The 25,738-nt window shown below is 31.3% G+C and overlaps 1 protein-coding gene across 7 annotated transcripts in view; it reads right to left on the bottom strand.

Moving 5' to 3' along the window:
* Window positions 1–22,960, bottom strand: part of LOC143254425 (uncharacterized) — a 40,702-nt gene extending 17,742 nt beyond the window's left edge. For 3 of the 7 annotated variants that reach the window (XM_076509573.1, XM_076509577.1, XM_076509572.1), the window contains exons 1-4: window positions 22,451–22,960; window positions 5,880–6,065; window positions 2,221–2,658; window positions 1,216–1,319 (exon numbers count right to left, since the gene is read on the bottom strand). In XM_076509573.1, the coding sequence (XP_076365688.1) occupies window positions 1,216–1,319; window positions 2,221–2,658; window positions 5,880–6,065; window positions 22,451–22,850 (1,128 nt within the window). In that variant the 5' untranslated portion in view covers window positions 22,851–22,960. Of the gene's footprint in view, window positions 1–1,215; window positions 1,320–2,220; window positions 2,659–5,879; window positions 6,066–15,366; window positions 15,450–16,419; window positions 16,540–21,147; window positions 21,302–21,646; window positions 21,820–22,450 lie in introns of those variants that run through there. The other 4 variants (XM_076509575.1, XM_076509574.1, XM_076509576.1 and 1 more) reach the window with 4 other exon arrangements.
* Between the last annotated feature and the right edge of the window lie 2,778 nt (window positions 22,961–25,738).

Consider the following 25,738-nt stretch of genomic DNA (forward strand, 5'->3'; position numbering starts at 1 on the left):
ACGTGAATGGTAATGGTTACTTAAACCAGCTAGAACATCCAGCCATTATTTTGAGAGTTTGTCATGATTGTCACGTGAATGGTAATGGTTACTTAAACCAGCTAGAACATCCAGCCATTATTTTGAGAGTTTGTCATGACTGTCACGTGAATGGTAATGGTTACTTAAACCAGCTAGAACATCCAGCCATTATTTTGAGAGTTTGTCATGATTGTCATGTGAATGGTAATGGTTACTTAAAGTTCTAGCTATCTCTCTCTCTCTTTTTGCACGTTTTTCATTTTTTATTAGATGGTAACTTGAACTTAGATTACTTGCTTAGTGTGATTTTATAACAATGCCCATGTATTTACATTTTTAACTGGGTGGTTGTTTAGAGTGAAACCTGCCTGGTATTACTGATGTTTTAGCATCAATGTGATTTACTATTTCTTATATTTTTGAGAGTATTTGCTGTATATCTTCATTAGGAGGGTTTGTAAATTGGGATGGTTCAGTTTTACACAAACATTACTGATTTATAAGACAGCTTAATAAAATCACAACTGAGGTTCTTTTAAGTTAACAAATCAACTTTCTCATACTAACAACAAAATTAAACATAGCTTTGGCTCCATTTTAATTTGTACAAATGTACTGTTTGTATCATTTCAGGTTGCTAAGACATTTTCAAGAGTAATCTTGAAAAACTGAATCTCCAATCCATGAACTTTATAGACTTCTAATTTCATTTATGGTTTCATCCATTTCTTTATAACTATATACAACTTTACAGTTCAGCTTAGTATCAGTTTAATAAATTACGCCCAACCAGTCTGACTTTAGTGGATGTGTACAGTATTTTCAATTCCAAAAATTACTGGATTACGTTTCAATACAGAGAACAATAAAATAATCTAATTCCTCTATAATCCAGTTTTGCAATTTTAAATTTCTGGTGTTCAGTAATCTACCAGTTCAAAGTCACAAGCACAGACTTTGTTTTAAACATAAAAAATAAGGCTTTTCATAGAACACACAAACTCTTATATTTGTATTGATACATTACGCATCCTACTAGACACAGAACAAAAATATTTAAAAAAAAATAACTATCCTTTATTTAAATTTTTTTTCAACACATTATACAAACAAGGACAAAATAAGCTATAAAAATGAAACAGGAAAAAACAGAAACAATAAACTACATTTTTAAGAAACAAAATAAGCACTTACAGATTTTGTCAATATATTTTCATGTTTAACTGTGACATTACTTGCTGAGCTTTTATTATCTATTCCATTTGTTTTTGGAACTTTCATGTCCCTTCCATTGGCTTCTGTAAGAACCATAAAAATAAACACAACAACTTTAATCATCTTTCTTAATTAATTTTTTCTTTAACAATTTCTTTTCTATTAAAGAAAGTGCACCCAACACACAGAACTATTTTCAACCAAGTACAAGTTCCACTAAAGTATAATCGTGCACTGTATGATAAACTATTTGGCTTAACTAATGTTAGACCAAAGAGAAATGGATTTTGGTGTCTGCGATTAGGATTTTTTGTACTGATTTAGGAATCCTGTATTTAAAGAAGTATTGTTACAAATGTTTTGCAAGCCTCTGCTAGTATTTTCAAAATAAATTCAAATTACATTCAAGAAACAAAAGTAATACCTGTTTCTATACTGTTACTTGAAAATCTGAAGAGCTATTTTCCTTTTTTCTCTAACCAGTAAACTATCTTTCTTCACACTCAGTAGCAATATTCCAAACAATTGGAGACAATTAATTATTTTACATCTGAGCATACAAGTTTGGAAATAGAAAAACAAATTTACATTTTTGGTCTTAAATAGTTAAGTTGAAGTAATGTTTTGTTCTAAGTTTGTGTGATATAATGTCACAATATCACTAACTGTAATTTTTATCAATTATTTTACTGCTCAGTACAAGTTTCCTGTAAGCACAAAATAACAGCAATTCAATGGGGCACTTCAGATATTATTGCTCATAAAGAACCCTTGGTCAATACCAAAACTTAACTCAGTATTAAAAGCAATAGGTTTTGCCAACAGCACTGTGTAATATGTAAAGTTTTATTATTAGTACTATTTTTCTGGAAGCCCATAATGAGCAGTAAAAAGAGAGTTGACAAAAAGTATAACCAACTCTTGTACTGTATTGATTTAAAAGATTTCAGATATTGCCACAACTTATGTTTACAGAATATTTACCTTTCATAATACAATCCTTATTAGGTCGATCACTGTAACGTTCTGCTTCATCACTTAAAAATGACAAATCTGTTTCATTTGCTGGTTCTTCACTGAAGTCTGTACTTGTTCTCACCTCAGAATTCTGGTTAGGATTAGATGAATCATTCTTTTCAATGAGAGATGTAAATTCTTCAGTGCTTTCTACAGAAGCCGTAATTTTCTCAGATAGTTCAGGAGGTTTACTTTTTAAACTGTTCGGATGTAATACAGTTTCTTCTTCAGTTCTAACTTCTGTTGCTTTTAAGTCCACTATGTTGGCTTTCTGACTTTTTTCTGATTGAGAATCATCTTTGTACAGATCTTTATTATTTTTTTCATTTAACTTTAGTTTTTTGGATTTTTGGTGTACAGGTGACAAGGCTCGTTTCTGGCTCTTGGTTGTGGAACTTTTTAAAACTGACACATTTTTGTTAAAAAAAAAATATTTGAATCAGTACTTTTAACTTTTTTTATTCAACAAATTATATTTAATTACAAATCAAACTATTAATCAAAGATGAGAGAATTAACCAAATGAAAATTATTCAATTTTCTGAGACAAATAATACTGACATAAATATCCATAAAGACCAAAATATATTGTGATTGGATATAACAGATTTTTCAGTCATTGGAAAATGATTTGCATGTCTGCTATGAACTGCACAGGGTACAAATAGCAATGTAGATGAGGAAATGTTGTCCATCTTAAAATACCAATTTTTCATGACTGATAAATCTGTTCTTGTTTCAACAGTATGTTAGGCAGTTTAGACATAGTACAATTTTGACTTTAATAGATGGTTACAGCATTTTTATTTAGAATGCCATTGTGTTCTGGCTTTAATAGTGAGGCTTTCTTTGAATTATGATAACAGACATATCAGTAGAGAATACTTGTCATCACCCTTGATAACAGACATATCAGTGGAGAATACTTGTCATCACCCTAGATAACAGACATATCAGTTGAGAATACTTGTTATCACCCTCGACAGAGACGTATCAGTTGAGAATACTTGTCATCACCCTCGATAACAGACTTATCAGTTGAGAATACTTGTCACCACCCTCAATAACAGACATATCAGTTGAGAATACTTGTCATCACCCTAGATAACAGACATATCAGTTGAGAATACTTGTTATCACCCTTGATAACAGACGTATCAGTTGAGAATACTTGTCATCACCCTCAATAACAGACATATCAGTTGAGAATCCTTGTCATCACCCTTGATAACACATCAGTTGAAAATACATGTCATCACCCTTGATAAGACATATCAGTTGAGAATACTTGTCATCACCCTCAATAACAGACATATCAGTTGAGAATACTTGTCATCACCTTTGATAAAACATATCAGTTGTCAATACTTGTCATCACTCTTGATAAGACATATCAGTTGACAATACTTGTCATCACTCTTGATAAGACATATCAGTTGACAATACTTGTCACCACCCTCAATAACAGACATATCAGTTGAGAATACTTGTCATCACCCTCGATAACAGACATATCAGTTGAGAATACTTGTCATCACCCTTGATAACAGACATATCAGTTGAGAATACTTGTCATCACCCTCAATAACAGACATATCAGTTGAGAATCACCTTGATCATCACCTTGTCATCACTCTTGATAACACATATCATCAATAGTCATCACTCTTGATAAGACATACATAACAGACATCAGTTGAGAATCCTTGTCATCACCCTTGATAAGACATATCAGTTGAGAATACTTGTCATCACCCTCAGTTGAGAATACTTGTCAATAACAGACATATCAGTTGAGAATACTTGTCATCACCTTTGATAAAACATATCAGTTGTCAATACTTGTCATCACTCTTGATAAGACATATCAGTTGACAATACTTGTCATCACTCTTGATAAGACATATCAGTTGACAATACTTGTCATCACCCTTGATAAAACATAACAGTTGACAATACTTGTCATCACCCTTGATAAAACATAACAGTTGACAATACTTGACAAGACATATCAGTTGTCAATACTTGTCATCACCCTTGATAAAACATATCAGTTGAGAATACTTGTCATCACCCTTGATAACAGACATATCAGTTGACAATACTTGTCATCACCCTTGATAAGATATATCAGTTGAGAATACTTGTCATCACAACTGATAAAATACATCAGTTGACAATACTTGACAAGACATATCAGTTGTCAATACTTGTCATCACCCTTGATAAAACATATCAGTTGAGAATACTTGTCATCACCCTCGATAACAGACTTATCAGTTGAGAATACTTGTCACCACCCTCAATAACAGACATATCAGTTGAGAATACTTGTCATCACCCTAGATAACAGACATATCAGTTGAGAATACTTGTTATCACCCTTGATAACACATCAGTTGAAAATACATGTCATCACCCTTGATAAGACATATCAGTTGAGAATACTTGTCATCACCCTCAATAACAGACATATCAGTTGTCAATACTTGTCATCACTCTTGATAAGACATATCAGTTGACAATACTTGTCATCACCCTCGATAAAACATATCAGTTGAGAATACTTGTCATCACCCTCGATAACAGACATATCAGTTGAGAATACTTGTCATCACCCTCAATAACAGACATATCAGTTGTCAATACTTGTCATCACCCTTGATAATACATATCAGTTAACAAAACTTGTCATCACCCTCGATAACAGACATATCAGTTGAGAATACTTGTCATCACCTTTGATAAAACATATCAATTGAGAATACTTGTCATCACCCTTGATAGCACATCAGTTGACAATATTTGTCATCACCCTTGATAACACATCAGTTAACAATACTTGTCATCACCCTTAATAACACATATCACTTGATAATACTTGTCATCACCCTTGATAACACATATCAGTTGAGAATACTTGTCATCACCACTGATAAAACATATCAGTTGAGAATACTTGTCATCACCCTTAATAACACATATCACTTGATAATACTTGTCATCACCCTTGATAACACATATCAGTTGAGAATACTTGTCATCACCACTGATAAAACATATCAGTTGAGAATACTTGTCATCACCCTTAATAACACATATCAGTTGATAATACTTGTCATCACCCTTGATAACACATATCAGTTGAGAATACTTGTCATCACCACTGATAAAACATATCAGTTAACAATACTTGTCATCACCCTTGATAACACATATCAGTTGAGAATACTTGTCATCACCACTGATAAAACATATCAGTTGACAATACTTGTCATCACCCTTGATAACAGACATATCAGATGAAAATATTTGTCATCACCCTTGATAAGACATATCAGTTGAAAATACTTGTCATCACCACTGATAAAACATATCAGTTGACAATACTTGTCATCACCCTTGATAACAGACATATCAGTTGAAAATATTTGTCATCACCCTTGATAAGACATGTCTGGTCAGAATATGTGTCATCATCTTTCAAAGGGTTAAATTTTAAAGACATTCCTCAAATAAATATTAACTACACCTAGTTTTATGGCAGAGATAGTTTAACAAGATTTCTGCACACATTAAAATCAGTTTGATTTGTGTTACCTGAGCTATAAAATTAATTATAATACCTTTTACTAGATTTTCTTCAAAAGTGTTCAACCTGTCTGTTTTTTTACTTCTGTCAGATACGTAATCTCTAACAATATCTTCTTGGTCAACCTGCTCTCGAGACTCTGAGGAACTCTTTAATTGAAGATGTTTGTCAAACAGTCGACCGTCCTCTTGAGCCGAGATCTTTTCAATGTCACCGTAGTCTAGAAGTAAAAAAATCTAATGTACACATAACTGAATTTTTTGGTATTTTAAAATTCAATTGAGTAATAGATTTTAGCCCTTAACTTGTGCAGGTGATGGATAAATAAATGATTTGATAGGAATGAGAATGAAAAATATGGAGATTATTATAATAGATTCTTTAGTACAGCATATGGATAGGATAGTTTGTGACATAAATAGTGTGAATTAATTAAGTATTTGGAATTAAGCACAAAGCTACACAATGGGCAATCTGTGCTGTGTCCACCACAGGTATCAAAACCAAGTTTCTAGTACTGTGAATCCATAGACATACCACTGTGCCACTGGGAGGTAAAAACAGTGAAAAGAATTAGATTATGCAATCAAAGGGTAGGAATAGAGAATATAACCAATAAACCTAGTGAAGTAGTAAATAGTGCTACGAGTGACACTGTCTTTGTAGTGCACATAGGAACCAACGACACTGGGAAGAGTAGATAAGAAAAGCTTACTGTTAAGCTTTTATTCAGGCATTCAAAGAAAATGGTTATAATAATTTAATTCTGTCAGGGATATTACCAAGACTTTACTCTGGAGGAAATTATAATGAGTCCACAAGAGCTAAATACAAGGCTTAGGCTAACATGTCAGGAAGAGCAAGTTGGGTAGTTGCAATTGTGGACTAAGTTCAATGAGAAAAGTGAACTTTTTGAATGGATGGTTTACATTTAAACATGTCAGAGGCTGGCTTATTTGCAAAGGCTCTTAAGTCAACTCTAAGAACAACTTTAAAGAAGGATTAGAGAATAGAGAGGGCCAGAACAAAGAAGCAACAATATGTAGTGATGGGTACATTGTGGGAATAAGGTATCAAAGTAGTTTATGAAAAAGTAAATTTTTATTATTATAATGGTAGAAGCATGCAAAAGAAAATGGATGATTTTAGACAACTGGCCAGAACAGAGGTCTTTCATATAACAGGAATAAATGAAACCTGGCTAAATGTAGGTGATTTCTATGAAATACAGGACTATAGGATGTTTAATAAGTAGTAGTACAATGAGAAAGAGGGGTGAATTTAATTGTAAGATGCAAGTTACAAACAGTTAAGGTTGAACCTAATTAGATTTCCATTAGTGGTTATGAGGGAAGAAAAGAAAGCTTGTGGTTAAAATTTGTTACAGACCATCAGATAAAACTGATGAAGTAAATTAGAATCTCTACAGTGAGATAAAAATTCAACTGCAATGAAGTTATAATTATAAAAGATTTTAATTTCAAACATCAAGACTGGAAAATGTTAAAAGTCAAATCAAAATGAAGACGTGTTTAGAAACTGTTCAGAAGGGTTTTCTTTAACAACTGGTTATGGAATCTACTACAAACAATACTATTCTGGAGTAACTGTTAACTTCTATTAAAGAAACAGTTGATATGATAGTGAATGGAGAACATGTGTGCAAGTGATTGTTGTTCAATTAAATGTGACATTTTGCTGCATTTAGAAATCAGTTAGAATGGGATTTTTATTTCAAATTTTGTGAAAGCAAATTTTGAAGAGATGAGACATGAATTATATATCATGAATTGGGCAACTGAATTTGTTAGATATTGGTCAAATGGAGAAATATTAAGTAAATTCGTTAATATACAAAATATGCACATTATTTATAGAAAAAAAGAACAGCTACAATTAAAAAAACCAGTTGATTTGCAAATGATGTAAGTTAGGAATACAGTGGTCAAAAGAGTTCATCAGATGGGAAATAGAAAAGTTTACTAAAAATGTAAACTTAAATGGTGATGATTTCTGAAAATACATTAACTGTATGGAAAATGTTAGGATGAAAGTAGAGCTTTTGAAGGATCATACGGGAAAGCTATTATGGGATGAATGGGTTATTAACTTCTACTTTTTTATTCAGTTTTACTAATGAAGATTTAAGCAACATTCATCACCTGAAAAGTTGCTAGGTAAAACCAAGATGACTACAATATTTCTGAGCTTTTCAAGAGAAAAATGATAAAATTCCTGGGTCAAATAATATTTGCCCAAGGGCTTTAAAGAAGATTAAAAATTGGATAAGCGAGGCAATTTTCATTATATTTTCTAGGTTCATGAATAGTGGGCAGGTTCCAGAAAATCAGGAGTTAACTAATGATTCTCCTCATACCAAGAGAGGTGATAAACATTGTTCCAGTAAATTATTGGGTCATTAGTCTTACATCAGTGGTGGGAAAAGTGTTTCAAAGTCTGGTACAAGATGATAGTCAAAATAATTTAACAAAGCTAAAAATTTCATTGGATAGTCAGTATGGTTTCAATAGGAGAAATCCTTGCCTTACTAATCTTTTGATATTCTTTGAAGAAAGTGTGGATTTGATATACTTGTACAACACAGAAAGGCTATTAAAAATTATTACTGTAAGCATGAGAGATGGTTTAGTTCACTGGATAGAAGTAGGAGAGCAAAGAGTTGTTATAAATAGAGTACCTCAGGACTCCTTAAGGACATTTGCTCTTTTTTGATTTACCTCAAAGATACAGATGAAAAACTGGTCAATAGATTATTTAAATGTGCTAACCACATTAAATGTTTGGGTGTTGTTGGTGCAAGGAAAATGTTACTGCTTTATAAAAGGATTTAAGTTAGTTGGTAAGTTGGATGAATAAACAACAAATTGCTTTTCATTACAATAAATACTAAGTAACTAATGTGAGAAATCACAATTTGAATTATGCTTCTGATGGGAATAACAATGACAATGTCATGAAAGAAAAAATTATCTTGGTGCCATTTTATCAGTCTCATGAGCCATCAAAAGCAATGTGCTGTTGCTAGTGGAAAGGAAAATAGAATTTTAGGTTTATCTACAGAAATACTGAAAGCAAATCTAAAAGGTATGAAATGCCATTGTATACATCGGTTACTGGTTAGGCCACATTTACAGCTCTATGTTCAGTCTTTGGCTCTTTACCTCATAAACAACATTGAACTCTTTTTAAAAGGTTGAAAAATGAAGTATAACATCAATATAGAATTTTTCTAACCACATAATGGCAGAAAGATAAAAGAAAGAAAAAAATTGTAAATCACAATTAATACAAAAACATAGTTTTGGTTTTATACTTTATCAGTGGCAGAAGTTTTACAGAAACAGCAATGACTGAAATAGTGTCTGGAAAACTTTGAAAAATGTCTTACACTTTCAAAAGTACTACACAAGATCATCAAGATGGATTGATAGTTGTCAACTACCAAATGATTATCTAAAAACTAAAATAAACAGAATACTTTTTATTACACATGTTAAATTTTGTTTTATAACAACTATTGTAAGTTTCACAAATACCTGTACTAATATGTTTTGATATGATATACATCTGACCAGCACAAACTAAATTTTGAATAATGTATCTATATAAATAATATTCTTGCATTTGTCTTCCTAGAACTTTTTTCACAAATTTCTTGATCAAACTTTACAAATCACATATCATTAGAAATGCCTTTATCAAGGAGTCCAGACTGCATGCCAAACATTTGATTTGAAATCACCTTGTCTGTTTTTTTGCTTAGTCAAACTTTTTAATGCAGCAAGTATCCTATATGATGGCACAATGTTACTGTTACCATATCATGACTGTCTTCAGTTTTAAGTTTTTTTATGTGCGAGGTACTTCACACAAACAACACTTAACCCACATGTAATTTCCTAAAAAAAACCAAAAAACAGTACAGTAAATACTATTCTAAAAACTTCCTCAAATTACTTAGATCTAAAATAATTTTGAGCAGTTTGTCCAAAATCATAGGCTTATCACTTTGTAAACACACGTTCAGATACTTGTACATACTCAAATAAGTTAGTCTTCACTACAACTCTAAATAAATTTGCTTAGGTTCGTTTTATTAACTGCTATAAACACTTTTTAGCAACTTTTTTCTTTAGTACAGATATTATTCTTTACTTATGCAAGTTTTTCCTTTCAAGTCATTAAACTTTATCATACACTAAGCTCTCGTAACAGTTTCATACCTGTACACTACTATACATACCATTATGTTATCGTTTATTTGACATGTAAGTTTTATTAAATAAAGTTACATGTATACAAGCTTATCCGACTGAATATAATTTTCTCAAATTGACCAGGACTTATAAACCTGACATACAATGATGGCTAGAAAGTGAACTTTAAGTGGTACTTGGGAAGATGATAAAACAGGAAAAATTCAGGTGAAGGGCATGAAAACTACCATGTGTTTTGTTGGTCATGGCTAGGTTTTAAATAAAAAATCTCAAAGTATACACTTTTTGTTATTCAAACATAGAAGAAACTAATAAATAGTAAACGTTTTGCTAATATTTCTATGTTTGGTTTAAAGACGATAATTTAGACTCTTTGTTGAAAATATTAACTATTGTTAAACTGTATGTTTAAGCCCCCCACCCAAATTAGATGTTGCATTTCTTTTGGTAAAAGTTTAGTCATGTTCCATCAATCTAGTCTTCAGACTGAAGTGGACTTAAATATCAGTGACCTTTTGCTTTGACCTCCAAAGATTAATCATGTGTAGAACTCTATGTAATACCTGTTAAGTATGTTCAAAGTCCATCACTCCAATCTTGGGATGTCCTGTTCATAAGGTTGGGATGAATGGACATGGACAAATAAGAACGTCCTTTTGTTAATGTGCCAGTGATGAATCTTTAAATATTACTAATAATTTTTAAAATAATTTTTTACATTACAAATACAAGTAGTTAGCCATTGTTTTTTTGTTGTTTTTTTTATCTCTTTCAGATAACAAATTACTCAATATGATAATGCAAATATGCATAAGGAACTGGTGATTTTTGAGAGATTCTGCCAATAAAGCTAAAGTTATAGTGATGTTTAGCTAAACTATTTACAAATCATGTAAATGCAGTTACCAGAAAACAAGTTTCTGCTCTGGATAAGATGCTAGGATCAATTATGAAATTGTAATGGACAAGAAGACTTTGATCTGTTTGTAAAACATGAAAAGGTGTACAGCTATTTTAATGTTGTTTTTTTAATTTGTAGATGCTCTCAAACAATATTTCATACATAGTGTTAAAAGTTTAAAAGAATGTATAAAATACATCCAGCAAAACAGATCATACAAATGTTTATTTCAAAATTCAACAATACTTTTGATACAATAGCATATGGTAAGAATTTCAAGTAACAAGAATTTAACACTTATTACAATAGCACAGGAAACTGTGCTAAACATTTTCCATTCACAATGTTAGATAATTACATTGCAATAAATATTAAAAATAACCTGCAAAAGCATCATTTTAATTGGATTTGCTCCCATCAGAAGCGCATACGGAAATTACCTTGTGTAGTTTGTCATTACAAATAGCTGAAATAACGTGATCTTTAATCTCTTCTTTGTTTAATGAAACAATATGAAAAGCTTTGGAAAACTCTTGATGAAAAGTTTTGTTCTTTTTCTGAACAATTTCTTCTCCCTCCCATGGTAGTTCTATTTCCTCCCACTCTGGGGGTTACTCCTCTTTCTGGATGAGTTCTTCTTGCAAGTTAAAAATATTCCCATAGAACCTTTTCTTTTTGCTCATAAACAAAATATATTATAACAATAATTTATAATTTTATGCCAAAATCTGTCTTAAGAATACAAACTAAATAAACTGACCTTTAAGTAGAGACAATGTCCTTATTACAAAGCCATCATTACTGGTTTTGTGTAAAATCTAATTTATAAAGCTATATGTAGAGAGCTACTTGAACCCCTTTATATAAAATGAATAACAGTGAAAGATAAACATTGTTTTCTTCAAGAAATGATAATTACGATTAATTCAATTTACATGCTGAAAGTACCTTGAAAGGATACCAACAAAAGTAAAAATATAATGCAGATAGATAGTAGTGAGAACACAGACCAAAACCTTGTTGAAATACACATTTCAAACTTGCTAGTTCATAAACAACTTTTGTGAAATACTTCTGAAAGCAAGAAAGTTTATGTGTTTCAGGAAATTTGAGCTATATGATCAGAAATCAATTGGTAGAGGCACTAAATGCATCACTAAACACTGGTTAAACCTTTGTGCTACCATGGAATATCACATAACTTGTACTCATTGTTAATCTGTACCTTTTTTTTTTTTGACAAAAGGATCTTAAGTAAAGTTAATGTGATGATATACAACAAAAGTGACAGTATTGTAAAGTTATATATATATATAAAATAGCCAAATACCTCTCTGTCTTAAACAGTTAATCACACACAAAAAACATTGCTTTTTACCAAGAGGGCATTATAAGAAATTTTATTTTTTGGAATTTCCAAAATTCCATAACAATATCAACATCAGTTTGTCAGTCTTAATATATGCTGAATGGTTAAACTGGAGAAAAAGTGACTTAAAAACAGAAATGTTTCTTTTTCAGAGAGAATCTCAAAAAATGGGACTTCCTCCATCAACTGATTAAAAGAAATATTCGGAAGAAGAGTAAAACTACAAGGAACAGTTGCATACAGAAGAAAAAAAAATACCCACTGTTACTTAGCAAAGCTCAACATTCTATTGTGTTGGATGCACCTACTGCATCAAAACCCAAGCATTTTTAACAACAAGGTACTGACAGTTAGTTCTAAACCTAATTCCATTGTAACATGCCTGATGGAGAAGGAAGACATCTCTATACTATTCATATTACACTCACACACAGCTGTCAGGAAAAGAAAGACATTTCCACACCATTCATATAAACAACCACATATTGGTGTCAGGATAATAAAGACAATTTCTAGACCACATATTATGATAAAATGAAAACAGAGGTTTCAGGCAGCAGATGCAAATTTTAACTGACTGAAAGTTAGCATTTTTCAATACTAAAAATGTATTTCCAATACATACCTCCTTTCACAAAATAACTTTTTTCAACTAGCACTGCCTTCTATCAGCAAATATCTTTAACACACACCACCAGCATTCCATCTCCCACTTGTGCATATCCACATGCAAATGATCATGCAGCAGCTGTACATCAACATGAGCACAACATTGCTTCCATCATAATCAATACCTTCTTCACATATGCACTCATTATTCATTTCAAGATTGGTCAAACGATCTACACCATATATCATCAAAGTAGAGAGGTGGAGTGGGAAGTGTGAGAAGTAAGTATCTATCTGAAATACATTTTCAATGGAAGAAAATACTAACTTCCAATATGATATCTTACCTCTACAACCTCACACTGAACTAGTGGAGGACTGATGGAAAAATATCCTCTTTAGAAATTGCCCACAGATATGCCAAGAGGTGTGGAACCAAAAGAGAAACCAGGAGACTTCACCATATCTGACCCAGATATACTCTTCAATCTTTATTTTACAGTGTCACAAACGTAAAAGGCATACAAACCAATAAAAATCCCAGAATATTTATGGCCAATGAACAGGACTCCTTGGTGTGACAGACTGTAGAGGCAATTTGACTTCATCTAACACTTGGCAGTATCTGGAACTGTGCATCAGTTCTGCAGCAGGTACAGGATCAAGTATCTCTTCACCTCAAAATGGAAATTGGTAGGGAAGACAAACTTCTGTAGCTGACAGCAATGAATATGGTACTTTCACCTTATGGTAGGAGGAAAATACCCAGGTGTATGTAAGCAAGAAAACATGCTGCATCCTGGTACAACTGACATCAGATCTGCTGGGAACTGACATCCAACACAGGTCAAAGGAAGGGTAACAGCCAGCACACATGTGAGAACTCATTTAGCTGAAACATCTTTCACCAACTCTTGACACACCAGATGTGTATGCCCGGAAAATGGTCGTGTGGAGTAACATCTCAGTAACCTGATTGGAAGATGGATTTATGTGCATTGTGTAACCACTTCTGCAAGATTCATTGAAATTATAAGCCAAAGCATCTGATTTAATATTTGTACACAGTTTATATGAATACCAGCCAATAATTCCTGTCAACCTAAATTACATCATTTAATAAACATTATACTTTCCTTCTATTTTGAGTAATGATTATTACTTTACACTTCTTCATTTCTTCACCTAGAAGAACATGTTTCACAGATGTTCCTGTTCTCTTCAGTTTCACCTCAATGTAAGTACACATTATGTTGAAGCAATGTCAATAAGGCAGTAAGCAGTACTTTATAAAGAGCATGCTGTTTAATATTTTTCAATAAGCAAATACATACTTAAAGTAGGTTTAGTTTTAAGCAATGACACACTGAAAAGGCTACTTAGATATATAATCCCAGTAGAACAAAGAGTGACATATGGTTTGGTTTTATAGTTTTTAAGATACCTGATACTTAACATGGAGATGAGGAGTTTAAGCAGATAATGGTTATAGAATCTACGATTAAAAATGACATTTTAGTAATCACAAAAGTGGACAAAGATAATATGACTGTTGTACTCATAAAATATTATCATGGTAAAAATCAACAAGTTTCTTGATTCTAACAATTTCAAGCTTCTAAACACAGACTCAAAACCTTTAACAATGTTAAACCTTTATTGAACAAAAGTAAAAACCTGCTTAACAAACATCAAGCTAAGTTTTTAAACTTTATGAAGCCTCACCCACCACATCTGTATGGGCTTTCCAAACTACACAAAATTATTATCCTTATCAAACACATTGTTTCCTATACTAATGTTCCCACTTACAAAATAGCACAAAAAGCTCAAAATATTTTCAAAAACCTAACTAGTTTTACACATACGTTTGGTTTTTAAAAATCTCTCTGTAACTTGAGAAGAAATAAAAAATGTAGAGATACCGATTAATGCCAAAATTATTTTTTTTATGTTTGTCATCTGCTCACCAGTATACCAGTATTAGTGAGTGTAAATAAATTGTACATGATGTAATGGGTATAGAAATAGTAAAACATGTCTAAGTCCAACAATTAAAAGTCATACTGACAATTTGCTTAGATCAGAATTACTTCAAGTTTAATGACCAAGTATATAAAAATAATGACAGGTTAGCTATGGGTTGCCTCTTCTCTCCTCATGGATAATTTACAGACGAAATTCTTTAGTGACAAAAATAACACGTTAAATATTGGTATAGATACGATGATGATGTGACAGTATCCAAATGTCAACTCAACAATTCTGTAACTCTTCAATATTCATAAAATAAATTTGATTTACTATTGAATATGGTGAAAATGGAAACATTAATTTGGTGGACATAAATACTGACATAAGTAACGACATACATTCCTTTGAAACCTTCAGAAAACTGACTTACAGTGACACCATAATACATTCTTCATGGCATCCAATGTCACAAACTTGCCATGTTTCATAGTTTGTTACACTGTATCACTGGAACTGAATTGAAAAAACTGCTGTTTACAATGGTTATACCACAAAGTTAATAAACACACTGTTGTTTAAAAAAGTGAAAGCCAAACATTTTAAATCAATATACCCACATACTCTACCAAATGACAACAAAAAGAAATAGTTTAAGGTGAGCTATATAACACACTGAACAAAGAAATCTATAAACAACAAAGACAGAATAAAGAAGTAAAGCAACAGCAATGTTTAAAAATTAATGTGTCAAGGTTGCAACAATGTAGATATGGGTCAACAAGACATTCTACAGAAACAAGAATTGAAAGAACATTCCAGAAATTGGAAATTAAGGAAAATGGATTCAACCTTTGGATCCCATCTAACTGATCCAGAAATTTATAAAGTTTTACATATCTATGAAAAAAGTAAAAAAACTAGATAGTCTGAAGATCTTAGATATAAGCAGATGTCTAAAAACAAACTCAGAAAAAATTCTAAATGACCAAACCAACTTAAGCCCCCTTCCCCTCCCAATTTGTCTTAAGATGAATATCAAAGTCATTTCTGGTTCTTTGTTCAAATATATATATATAAACCCTGCTACAAAAAAATTCAGTCTATACCTGATAATGCCTTTATTGGCAAAACCATAATCATAATAAATGAAATATTTGTAAAATGTATAATTATCTCATTTTTCCCTCAATTCTATATTATAACGTTCATGAAACAAAAGGTACTGCATTAAAATTTGTGAAAGAAAACACATATTGCAGAGCAATTATGAAATCTGATATTCCATGCATAGTATTTGTTTCTATTCAGTTTTCAAAATGTATTTTTACTCATTGATATACAACTTATGTATTACATATACCCATTCTTACCACGTTACTTCACCCTTTTCCCTATTTTTGCTTTGCTAATATACATTTAATATTAGCCTTGAAAATCTTAAATGTAATAAGCAATATAATAATTTACCACCTATTTATCCTACCTTCCTCTTTTGCTTTTTGCTATGTTCTCTCTCTTTTTGGTTAAGTGTTTCCTTAAATATTGTTGGCACAGCATCTGGTTTTAACTTCTTGTATTTTGGCTTATAGCCCATTATTTTAGCCTGGAATAAATAATTTATACACATAAATAAAAATAAATGTGCATTAAAATGCTTATTTTTGATGAACTAAAGAATTATTTTACAATTATACAAAATAACATTAGAGTTGGACAATGAACCCAGTATAACTGATATTGTTTTTTTCACATAAAATAATCACAATTATTATTAATTTGATAAATGTCACAAAATCAGCAAATAATCAAAATAAATACTCCTGATTATTACTGTTTCCGATAATTTCATTTACCCAAATAATCAAAATAGTTCCACTGAGGTTTATTATTATTATTAATAATAATTAGAGGCTATTCAGCTTTACCCTATGTATATGAGTGTAGTCAATTTGATGACAATTATGTTACCATGACATTGTACATATTATATCTCTAAATGTATTAAGTTATTTTCACAATATTTGGCAAGTTTTTGGTAAATGTTACAGATGAGCTGTTCACAAAAAATCACATTTGTCTGTAAATTTACAAAGTCTTTTCTGAATCAGTTAGGGGGTGAAAGGCAATTTACATTCTAAAAATGGAAATACTTCTCATCTTAAAATTCTCATATTTAATTTACACAACATCAAAAATAGGATTTTTATTTCTCTTCTGGTAAAGCAATTTTGTCTCTTGTTTTCTCCACCTTAATATTAACTGTGGTAAAATCATCAATATACAAAGAAATAAAAAGTTTAAAAATACAAAATAATTTAAAAATACTTTTCTTCTTTTAGTGTTTCTGTAGAATGTAAAACAGTTACAACTGCAGGAGATAATTATTTCTCCTAACATTCTCAGTTTCTAACCCTTCTACACTTGTTATGATTCACTATTTGGGTTTTATTGCACTTGACTGTCTCTCAATTTGTGAAAAGTAATAATGCTTCAGCAGGACAGCTTAAAGTAAACAAATGGATTAAACTTTATCATGCAACCTCAAACAGCATAATGTCACCAACATGTGGACACAAAAAATGTTTTAATTGTTTTAATTTATTTTTTTCATATAAAATATATAATATAAATATATATATATTACATGAGCACTAAGGCACTCTTATACTATGAAATATGTTTTAATAATACTGCTTTTTGTTTTTTTTCACACATTGTTGATCTCACACAAATATAATTTGTGTTGGTTTCAAATACACATCTTACAAAGCAAAAAAAACTACCAGGCATCAGCGCAGAAAGTCCCAAAAAACTACAACGTAACTGGCTTTTTAACTAACATATAAATAAGATTATAATTTTTGACAGCTGCTCAGACCAGAATAAGAATGATAGCAGATGGTGATTACCTCAAGCTAAACTCTTTATTTTTGGCCCCAAAATGAAATTATCGTATAAGAAATACTGTAAAGAAAAACATGCTCTTTCTATTGGTTAGAAAAATGTCCAATAGCAATTTCACAGATTTGTAAACATGTACTGAGAAACAGTGACACGAAGGTTGCCGTGTGGATTGAACAAATAGTGATATCTCAGAAGAGCAAGTAGATAGGAGGCTAACATTTTATAAAATTTGGTTTGTCAATAACAACACAATATGTGTTTCTAATAAATTAGACATTCTGAGCAAAAAATCTACAAGTCAAAAGTCAAAGTGCAAAACTTTCACTTGCCACAGAACAGAGGTGTAAATGAGATTTAAATATTTCCTATTCAAATTAAGCAAATAAACCTTGTATAATATAAAATATGAATTATAAACTATGTTTTGATATCAGGCTCATTGATATACACTGATAGTAAAGTAACTTAATGAAATTCTGAACACAATCATAATAAAAAAAAGGTTGTTATATATGAACTTCAACCCTTTTGTATGTGTAGGGTTTATCATTTAGTTTCATGAACCACAAAAATATCCCGACCAAGATCAGTTTCCAATCATTACTGTTTTTGATTATTCCTACTAGTTAAGTCTCAAATCTGAATAATCTATTAGCTGAATTTAATTAATGAGCTTGATAAATAATTGATCAGCACATTCCACTAATCTTCCAGCTTTTATTTTGTTTATATATATTAACTTTGTATGATACTCTGTAAGCACTTGAAAGATTGATAAACTGTTCACTTGGCTACAAAGTTCTTAACATTCCAGTAAGCTAGTGAAACATCTTTGACATTATTTGATCTAATTAGGACTTACTCAATACTATCCATAACAAATAATTTTACTTTGCAATATATAACTTTGCATTAAAATAATATCATGAAATCTGTGTATGTATATTTGAAAACCACAGTAACAAGTTAAAAATGTAAGAAGTTCACTCTTTCCATCTGCTTTTTCTTAGTCAAATTTTTTTTCAGAACTCTTTAACAAACCTCTAATCATGTAACGATATGGTCTACGTCTAAATGAGTACTACATACAGCTAATTTAAATAATTCAAATTTAATGGACATAATTCATAAAAATACTGTTTCATGCACTGGATGTAATATTTGGCTGAAGACATAAAAGAAATTAATACTTAAATATTCAAGTTATGTAAAAATATATGCAAAATTAAAATTACAAAACTATTGTATTTTTTATACACTAGACCCTTTATATCAACTCGTGGTTTAAAAATATGAAACCAAGCAACAGTATTATCTTTTCCATCATTTTTTATGACATCACTTAAACTGTGTTTATTGATAAAAATAAGAATGTTTTTACTTTGCAAATAGATTGTTGTATTCCGTAAAGATATTGGTGATATATAATTTTGTACAAAAAAAAATTTTATTACAACTAGACTGTACGTTAGTGACATCTACATTAAAACTCTCTTTTTACCCACACATTCTCAACAAAGTAGTCCTCTGTAAAATGGTCCTAACAAACAACATTTGCCAATTTAGATATATATACATGTGGCAATAGTATATCACAAACATGTTCCACCCTTCAAAGTTTGGCCTTAGTGCAATGTTCTCCGATTGTAAAATCAACATTTTGCTTTCAAAAGTATACTTAACTAAGTAAATAATGTGGAGGTATTTTCAACTTTATACAAATTCATTAAAATCCAGCCACAGTCTCTTTAACCTTCTCATGATATTGTGAGCTTGGTATGAGAGTGCACACCTGCAGTCTGTTAAATGTTTTTTAAAACTCTTACAATTCCTCTACCCCCTCCCTCAGTTTCAATGCAACTTTATTCAGTTTTTCTCATGTTTCACATCTACCACAAATTACTAAATTTATTTCACTATTAATTTTCCCATATTTCTAGTTTGTTTTTTATCCTGTGATTGTAAATAGAAAAACAGACAACTAATGATATGATATTGCTGGTAATTTTTAATAAAAAATTTTTAAAAAATCTTCAAAATCTAACTCGGCCTGAAGGTTACATACATAAAGAAAACTACACTTGCAATGGTTAGATGAAAATAAATAAATTTGTTTAGGGAAACCTATGGGTAAACGTCTACATTAGCAAGCACTCTTTTAGGCCTACTAAGGTTTACTTTCTCCAACCTTTCAGTCAAAAATGAACATACAAATCAGACATAGATTACCACTATATTCTGTAACTGACAAGTGTGATAACAAAATGCTTTCATTTTTAAATAATTCTTTAATTGCTTAAAAAATAAGCAAAGTATGAAAATTATTAAAATCCAGATGCCAAAATGTCTTGAAGTTGGTGAATTTCATAAAGGTGGTTGCAATTTGCAACATATTTACGTTGAAACAATCACATTATTTGGACATATTCAATCTTCAGTGCAAAGTACATTCAATCATAAAACACTTTAGGAACTTTATAGTTAAGTTTTCAAAAAACATTCAGGCTGACATATTTTCACTTGTCAGGTTTGTGAAACTCTCACTGTACCAAATTCTGAAAACATTAAATATAAATTTATGATAAATTATAATTTCTATGTACTTTTTTTACTTTCTCTTGAGAGTACATATAAAAAATATTAACGAATTACATTACATACTGTTACAAATCACTTGTTAAGGTTAAACCAAAAGTAAAATGGTACCCCATGTAATTGTTCTTTGATTTGTGGTACTAGTAGCTGAAAAATTTGTTACTTTAATTTTTGATTTAACTTTAAGAAATTAAAATATACATAAAATTAGAGTAATAATTTATAAAACAAAATGAATTACATGTGGTACACTTGTTCAAAAAATTTTAAAACATCAATTGACGAACTAAATATTAAATAAAATGCAAACAGCACTGTGATGATAACAAGAAACTTCACAATCTAGCGAATATGTAACTCAAGACGGCTGCTATACGTATTAAGACTTTTATTAAATAAAGTAGAGAACAACGTTTTGACCTTCTTAGGTCATCTTCAGGTTAACCTGAATTATACTTTAATAAAAGTGGTAATACCCATACCAGTTCGTCTTGAGATACATTTTTACTTCAAGTGGGTCTCTTGTCATCATGAATCTAGCAAATATACTCCCTGTCTTCATACTAATAACAGAAAATAAAAAATATACAAATTATACAGTCGTAACCTGTAGGCCTAAAAAAAAAACGCTAACAGATGATCCTGTTGCTAATTGTAAAGCAGAACAGATATTATGACACTAAAGTGGTTCATATAGCATACAAATATATACCTAAAAATTCATTTTCTCCGTTACTTAGGCAAGTTTGTTGTTTTTATCTTCAACCAAAAATTTTATAAACACATTTAAAGTTAAACATGCTGAACGAACGTATTATGTTGTTGGGTGGAGCTTCTTTGTGACGTTTACCAGCTATTTCTGTATCTGCATCGATATTGATTAATAGGATAGTATATCGCGTACATGGAAAAGCAACTTGAAGTTTCAAAATGCCAATATAATTCCATAATATTTTTCAAACTCTATACATCATTTAGACTAGTTGTCTTGCTGAAAACTTGTATATGAAACAAGGATCCAAAATATGTTTTGCACAACGAAAATACACGATATTTTGTGTGTTTTTAGTTATTTTATTTCCTGATGATATTCCTGCAAAATACATTAATCGGTGCAATTTTTTTAACGTAATGTTTAAGGTATATAATAACACTATATCACAAATCCCCACCAAAGATAATCTAGAGGTCAAAATACCGCGTGTACAAACCCATCGATATTTTGCTGTACTTTAACCGAGTCGGAATGATACATTTAGCAAGTCACGTGATCCGATGACATCGATGGAGGCCAACATCAAGATCTGCGATTGTCATCCCACAACGAGTCAAACTGGTTCTTATAGTGAAAGTGAAGATGGAGTTCAACAATTGACACGATAGTAAACGAGGTACGAATATTCTTTAGAAAATACTGAAGCAAACGAATATTTGTTTGTTCTTTGATCACAAAGTTACACAATGTGCTGCTACCTGCGCCGTGCGCACCACGGGTATCGAAATCAGGTTTTTAGCATTATAAGTCTTCAGGCGCAGAACAAATAAAATAGAGAACAGTTTGATAAATCTGACTGGTAAGTATGTTACATATATTATCAAAATTTGATCGTAGCAGTCCATTTTAAACGGGTTCCCGCTCATAATTTATTATTAGTATATGCACGTTACAATTTGTTAGTATTAGCCGTGTTTACAACAACAACAACAAAAGTGTATTCCAAGACTCAGAACAGCAGGCCTATTAAGAAAAGTAAGTGTTCATTGTATTAACTATACCTTTCTGTGATGAAAAATATTTTTATTTTTAATTTCGCTGACGCCTTTATCCAAGGCCTTACACTGGGGAAGGGGAATTTACATATATTGAAGTAAAATATCGAACTCATATAAAAAGAAAAAAATTGGGGTCATAATTAAGATAACCTATCGTTCTCAAAAGTATTTTATCATTTTATTTAATAAACATAACTGATATACTTCTTTTAACAGACAGAAAAACCAAGGACTCGCCTTACTGTGCTGTCTTTTTCCGTACGCTCTCCGAGGCCTGTTACTCTGTCGGCGAAATCTCATTGTTGACCGCACTGATACTTTAGTGTTATCTCCATCTGCTCTTTTGAACTTATATTTTGATACATCTCTACTATAAAATATTGTTGGTATTGCATCTGGTTTTAATTTATTGTATCCTCCTTGATACCCAATTCTAGCCATATCGTCTACATGTTTTTCATAGCAGTCTCGTTCAAAGTGGTCCGAACACAACCTGCTGTATTTGGTTGGAGTGAAGTTAGCCCGATTAATATTTTGCGTCCAAATCTTTCTTCTTACGGGGTCAGACGGGAAATTGAAGAAACTAATCCCCGAACCCCTCTTGCTTCTGTTATGGCACCTATAAGCCACACAGTATACCATCTTACCGCTAAATTCTCAAAATTAGTAATACGACTACTCACACTAAGATCAATGGCTGTTCTGATAGCTGGCTTATGCGTTTGACTCCCGTGACGTATCCTGCCGAAGATAATCGAGTATTTTCGGAACATATTCGTATTTGAAGCACAGCTAAGTACCGAGAAGTTTTCACTATTTCATTGGCCTTCAAGCGTTGAAATCACATTCGTTACCTGTTTCACTTTCTGAAGATATTCTTGCCCTAATATCAGAATATGTATATGATAAATATACATATATGTTTAATGTTTGAGGTTTAACATTAAACGCATCAATTATCAATTTGGAAAGTTTAAATGGTCTCACATTTACAAAAAAAAAAAAAAGATAAGAAAGCTATTTAAAGGCGACCCTCAAGGAATATGAACATTATTCATACAATAACATCGAGAGAACCTATATATAAGTATTTTATAACGTGCCTATAATATGCGTTTTTCTTACAGTAAAGCCAAATCCGTCATTTTAGAGTTGTTACCGCTGGGTAACCGTTTCTTTGGTAACTTATCGCAGACGCAGCTGTATTTTTCATAGCTAGATGGATCACGAATAAATTTTTAATTCTATCTGTGTTAATTTGTTTTCAGATAGCTTGTTTTGCACATGATCTATGTTTTTCAATAGTCCACTTTCTTACAAGAACAAACATCATCCAAACTTCAAGAATCCCAGAAATCAAAGTTATTAAAAACTTTAAAAAATATAGTACTTTGTTGTTCTGAGGGGAGGGTATTTCAAATATTAGAGGTCCTTCTAAGATTTAGCCAGTGTGCTACGAATGCTCTGTCTGTGTTATTTATCGAAGGCCATCACGTTCGTGTGAAATTATGTGACAAATTTGCTTGCTGTTGAATTGTTTCACAAACATTTTTTATGAACCTGGAGATTTCTCGTTTATTCATTTTTATATAAACAGTAGTTAAATACATCAATATTTCATTTTATCAAATATGTACTTTGTTCTTCGTTTAAGAGTAACAGGTAATTATATATATATATATATATATATTGTAGAAGAACAAGTTGTATGTGGAATTAGAAAGAGTAAAGTTATCAGGGTCCATGTTTCTAGATTTATAGGCTAAAGAATATATTTACTACCATATTTTGTTAAAATTTAAACTTTTTTCATAACTTTTAGCTGATGCGAAATCTTTGACTTTGAAAAATAGACTCAGTTCCCATAAATTTCTTTTATCAATCCACTATGTTTTCATTTGAACTAACTTTTCACCCCCCTACTCTTCACATATGACAGTCGTTCAAATTACGCCTCATTCCGCGTCGGTTGAGTGATATCTTTTGTTGCTATAGTGCAATTACCTTCACGACAAATGATTAAGACAAAATCGACACCAACTACTAAATATTACATTAAGCTTATATCAGTTTTCATATAAGGATTGAAATAGTGTTTTTTAAGTTATATATTTGGCTTTATCACCGAGGTAAACTTAATCTTACACATTTAATCTAAACACACCTTTCAAAATCGCCCTCACTGGGAAATTCAATTAACGTTAGAAACTTGCAGTTTTATTTTAGTACTAAAGCCAAACAATAAACACCTACGCATCATTTCTTTAACACTACCAAGATCAGTATTAAAATTCACTATAATACAAGTTTTAAGAAAACCCGTGCATCCTTCGTGTTGAGAAACAAAATAAAACTCACAACTCTGACTTCTGTACTGGTTTTGACACAGTTGTGTAATAACAAAAAAGCATTTCCGAATTTTTCATCTAATAACCTGGGTCAGTTCTTTGTTTTTTTTTAATTTCGCGCAAAGCTACACGAGGGCTATTTGCGTTAGCCGTCCCTAATTTAGCAGTGTAAGGCTAGAGGGAAGGCAGCTACTCATTACCACCCATTGCCAACTCTTGGGCTGCTCTTTTACCAGTTTGTGCACACGTCAACATTAGTAATCATTAACATAAATGTCTTGCAATCATGTTCCTTGTCTGTTATGTAATTCTGTAAACTTCAGATAAGCTTGTATTTCTCTAACATAAATTGCAATTGAGGTGACCACAAGAAGTGATTCTCCCTTTGTGCCATACAATGTCATTTATTAGCCATAACTACCTGTCAGATCATTAGAATTTCAGCTGTGTAACCAATGCTGGTTTAACTCCTTAGGTAGTAAAGAAAATCTTTGTATTCTTTAGTCACAAGCCTGAGCTATCTCTCTTGTTTGTAAGAAATGTTTCTCTGAATCATTCTCTCCAATTCTTATTATTTACCGTTCCAGGGTACAAAGCATGCAAATGTTATTGTAAATTAAGATATTTTGATGTTGAGATCCGTTTTAATTAAATGTGATTTTTTTCACATTGTTTCTTACTGTTTGTTTCAATCTTCAGTATTTTATCCAATCTGTTTGCAGTACTTGTATAGTGATACTATTTTCTTTTCTGTCTTTTATCAAATATATAATATGTCAAGATTCAAACATTTCCTTTAAAATGTTGTATCTCTAGATATTGTTCAAAGCTCAGCCTGTTTACTCACAGTTCCCTGACACTTTGTCATTACGTACAACAGAATTTTTGTGTTAAATTTTAGCATTATAAGCCCATATGTTTGCTGCTGAGCCACTAGAGTGAGGCGAGGGAAAAAGTTTCCCAACAGTCTCACTTGTATGTTCTCCAATGTCAAATAATGGTGTTTTTCCATAAACTAATTATAGTTAGTCCAATGGTTAGATAACAAATTGTAGTTGTTTAAGTAGGTCTTTTGCTCTTTTTATCACATTTTTATATGTTGTTTGTCCAAGCTATACCAGTTATTCTTATACACAGACAGATAAGTTTTTTCTGGGTAAGTGTTAGTTTGCCAAATACTCT

This window comes from Tachypleus tridentatus, chromosome 6 (genome assembly GCF_004210375.1).
Source record: "Tachypleus tridentatus isolate NWPU-2018 chromosome 6, ASM421037v1, whole genome shotgun sequence".
NCBI lineage: Eukaryota > Metazoa > Arthropoda > Merostomata > Xiphosura > Limulidae > Tachypleus > Tachypleus tridentatus.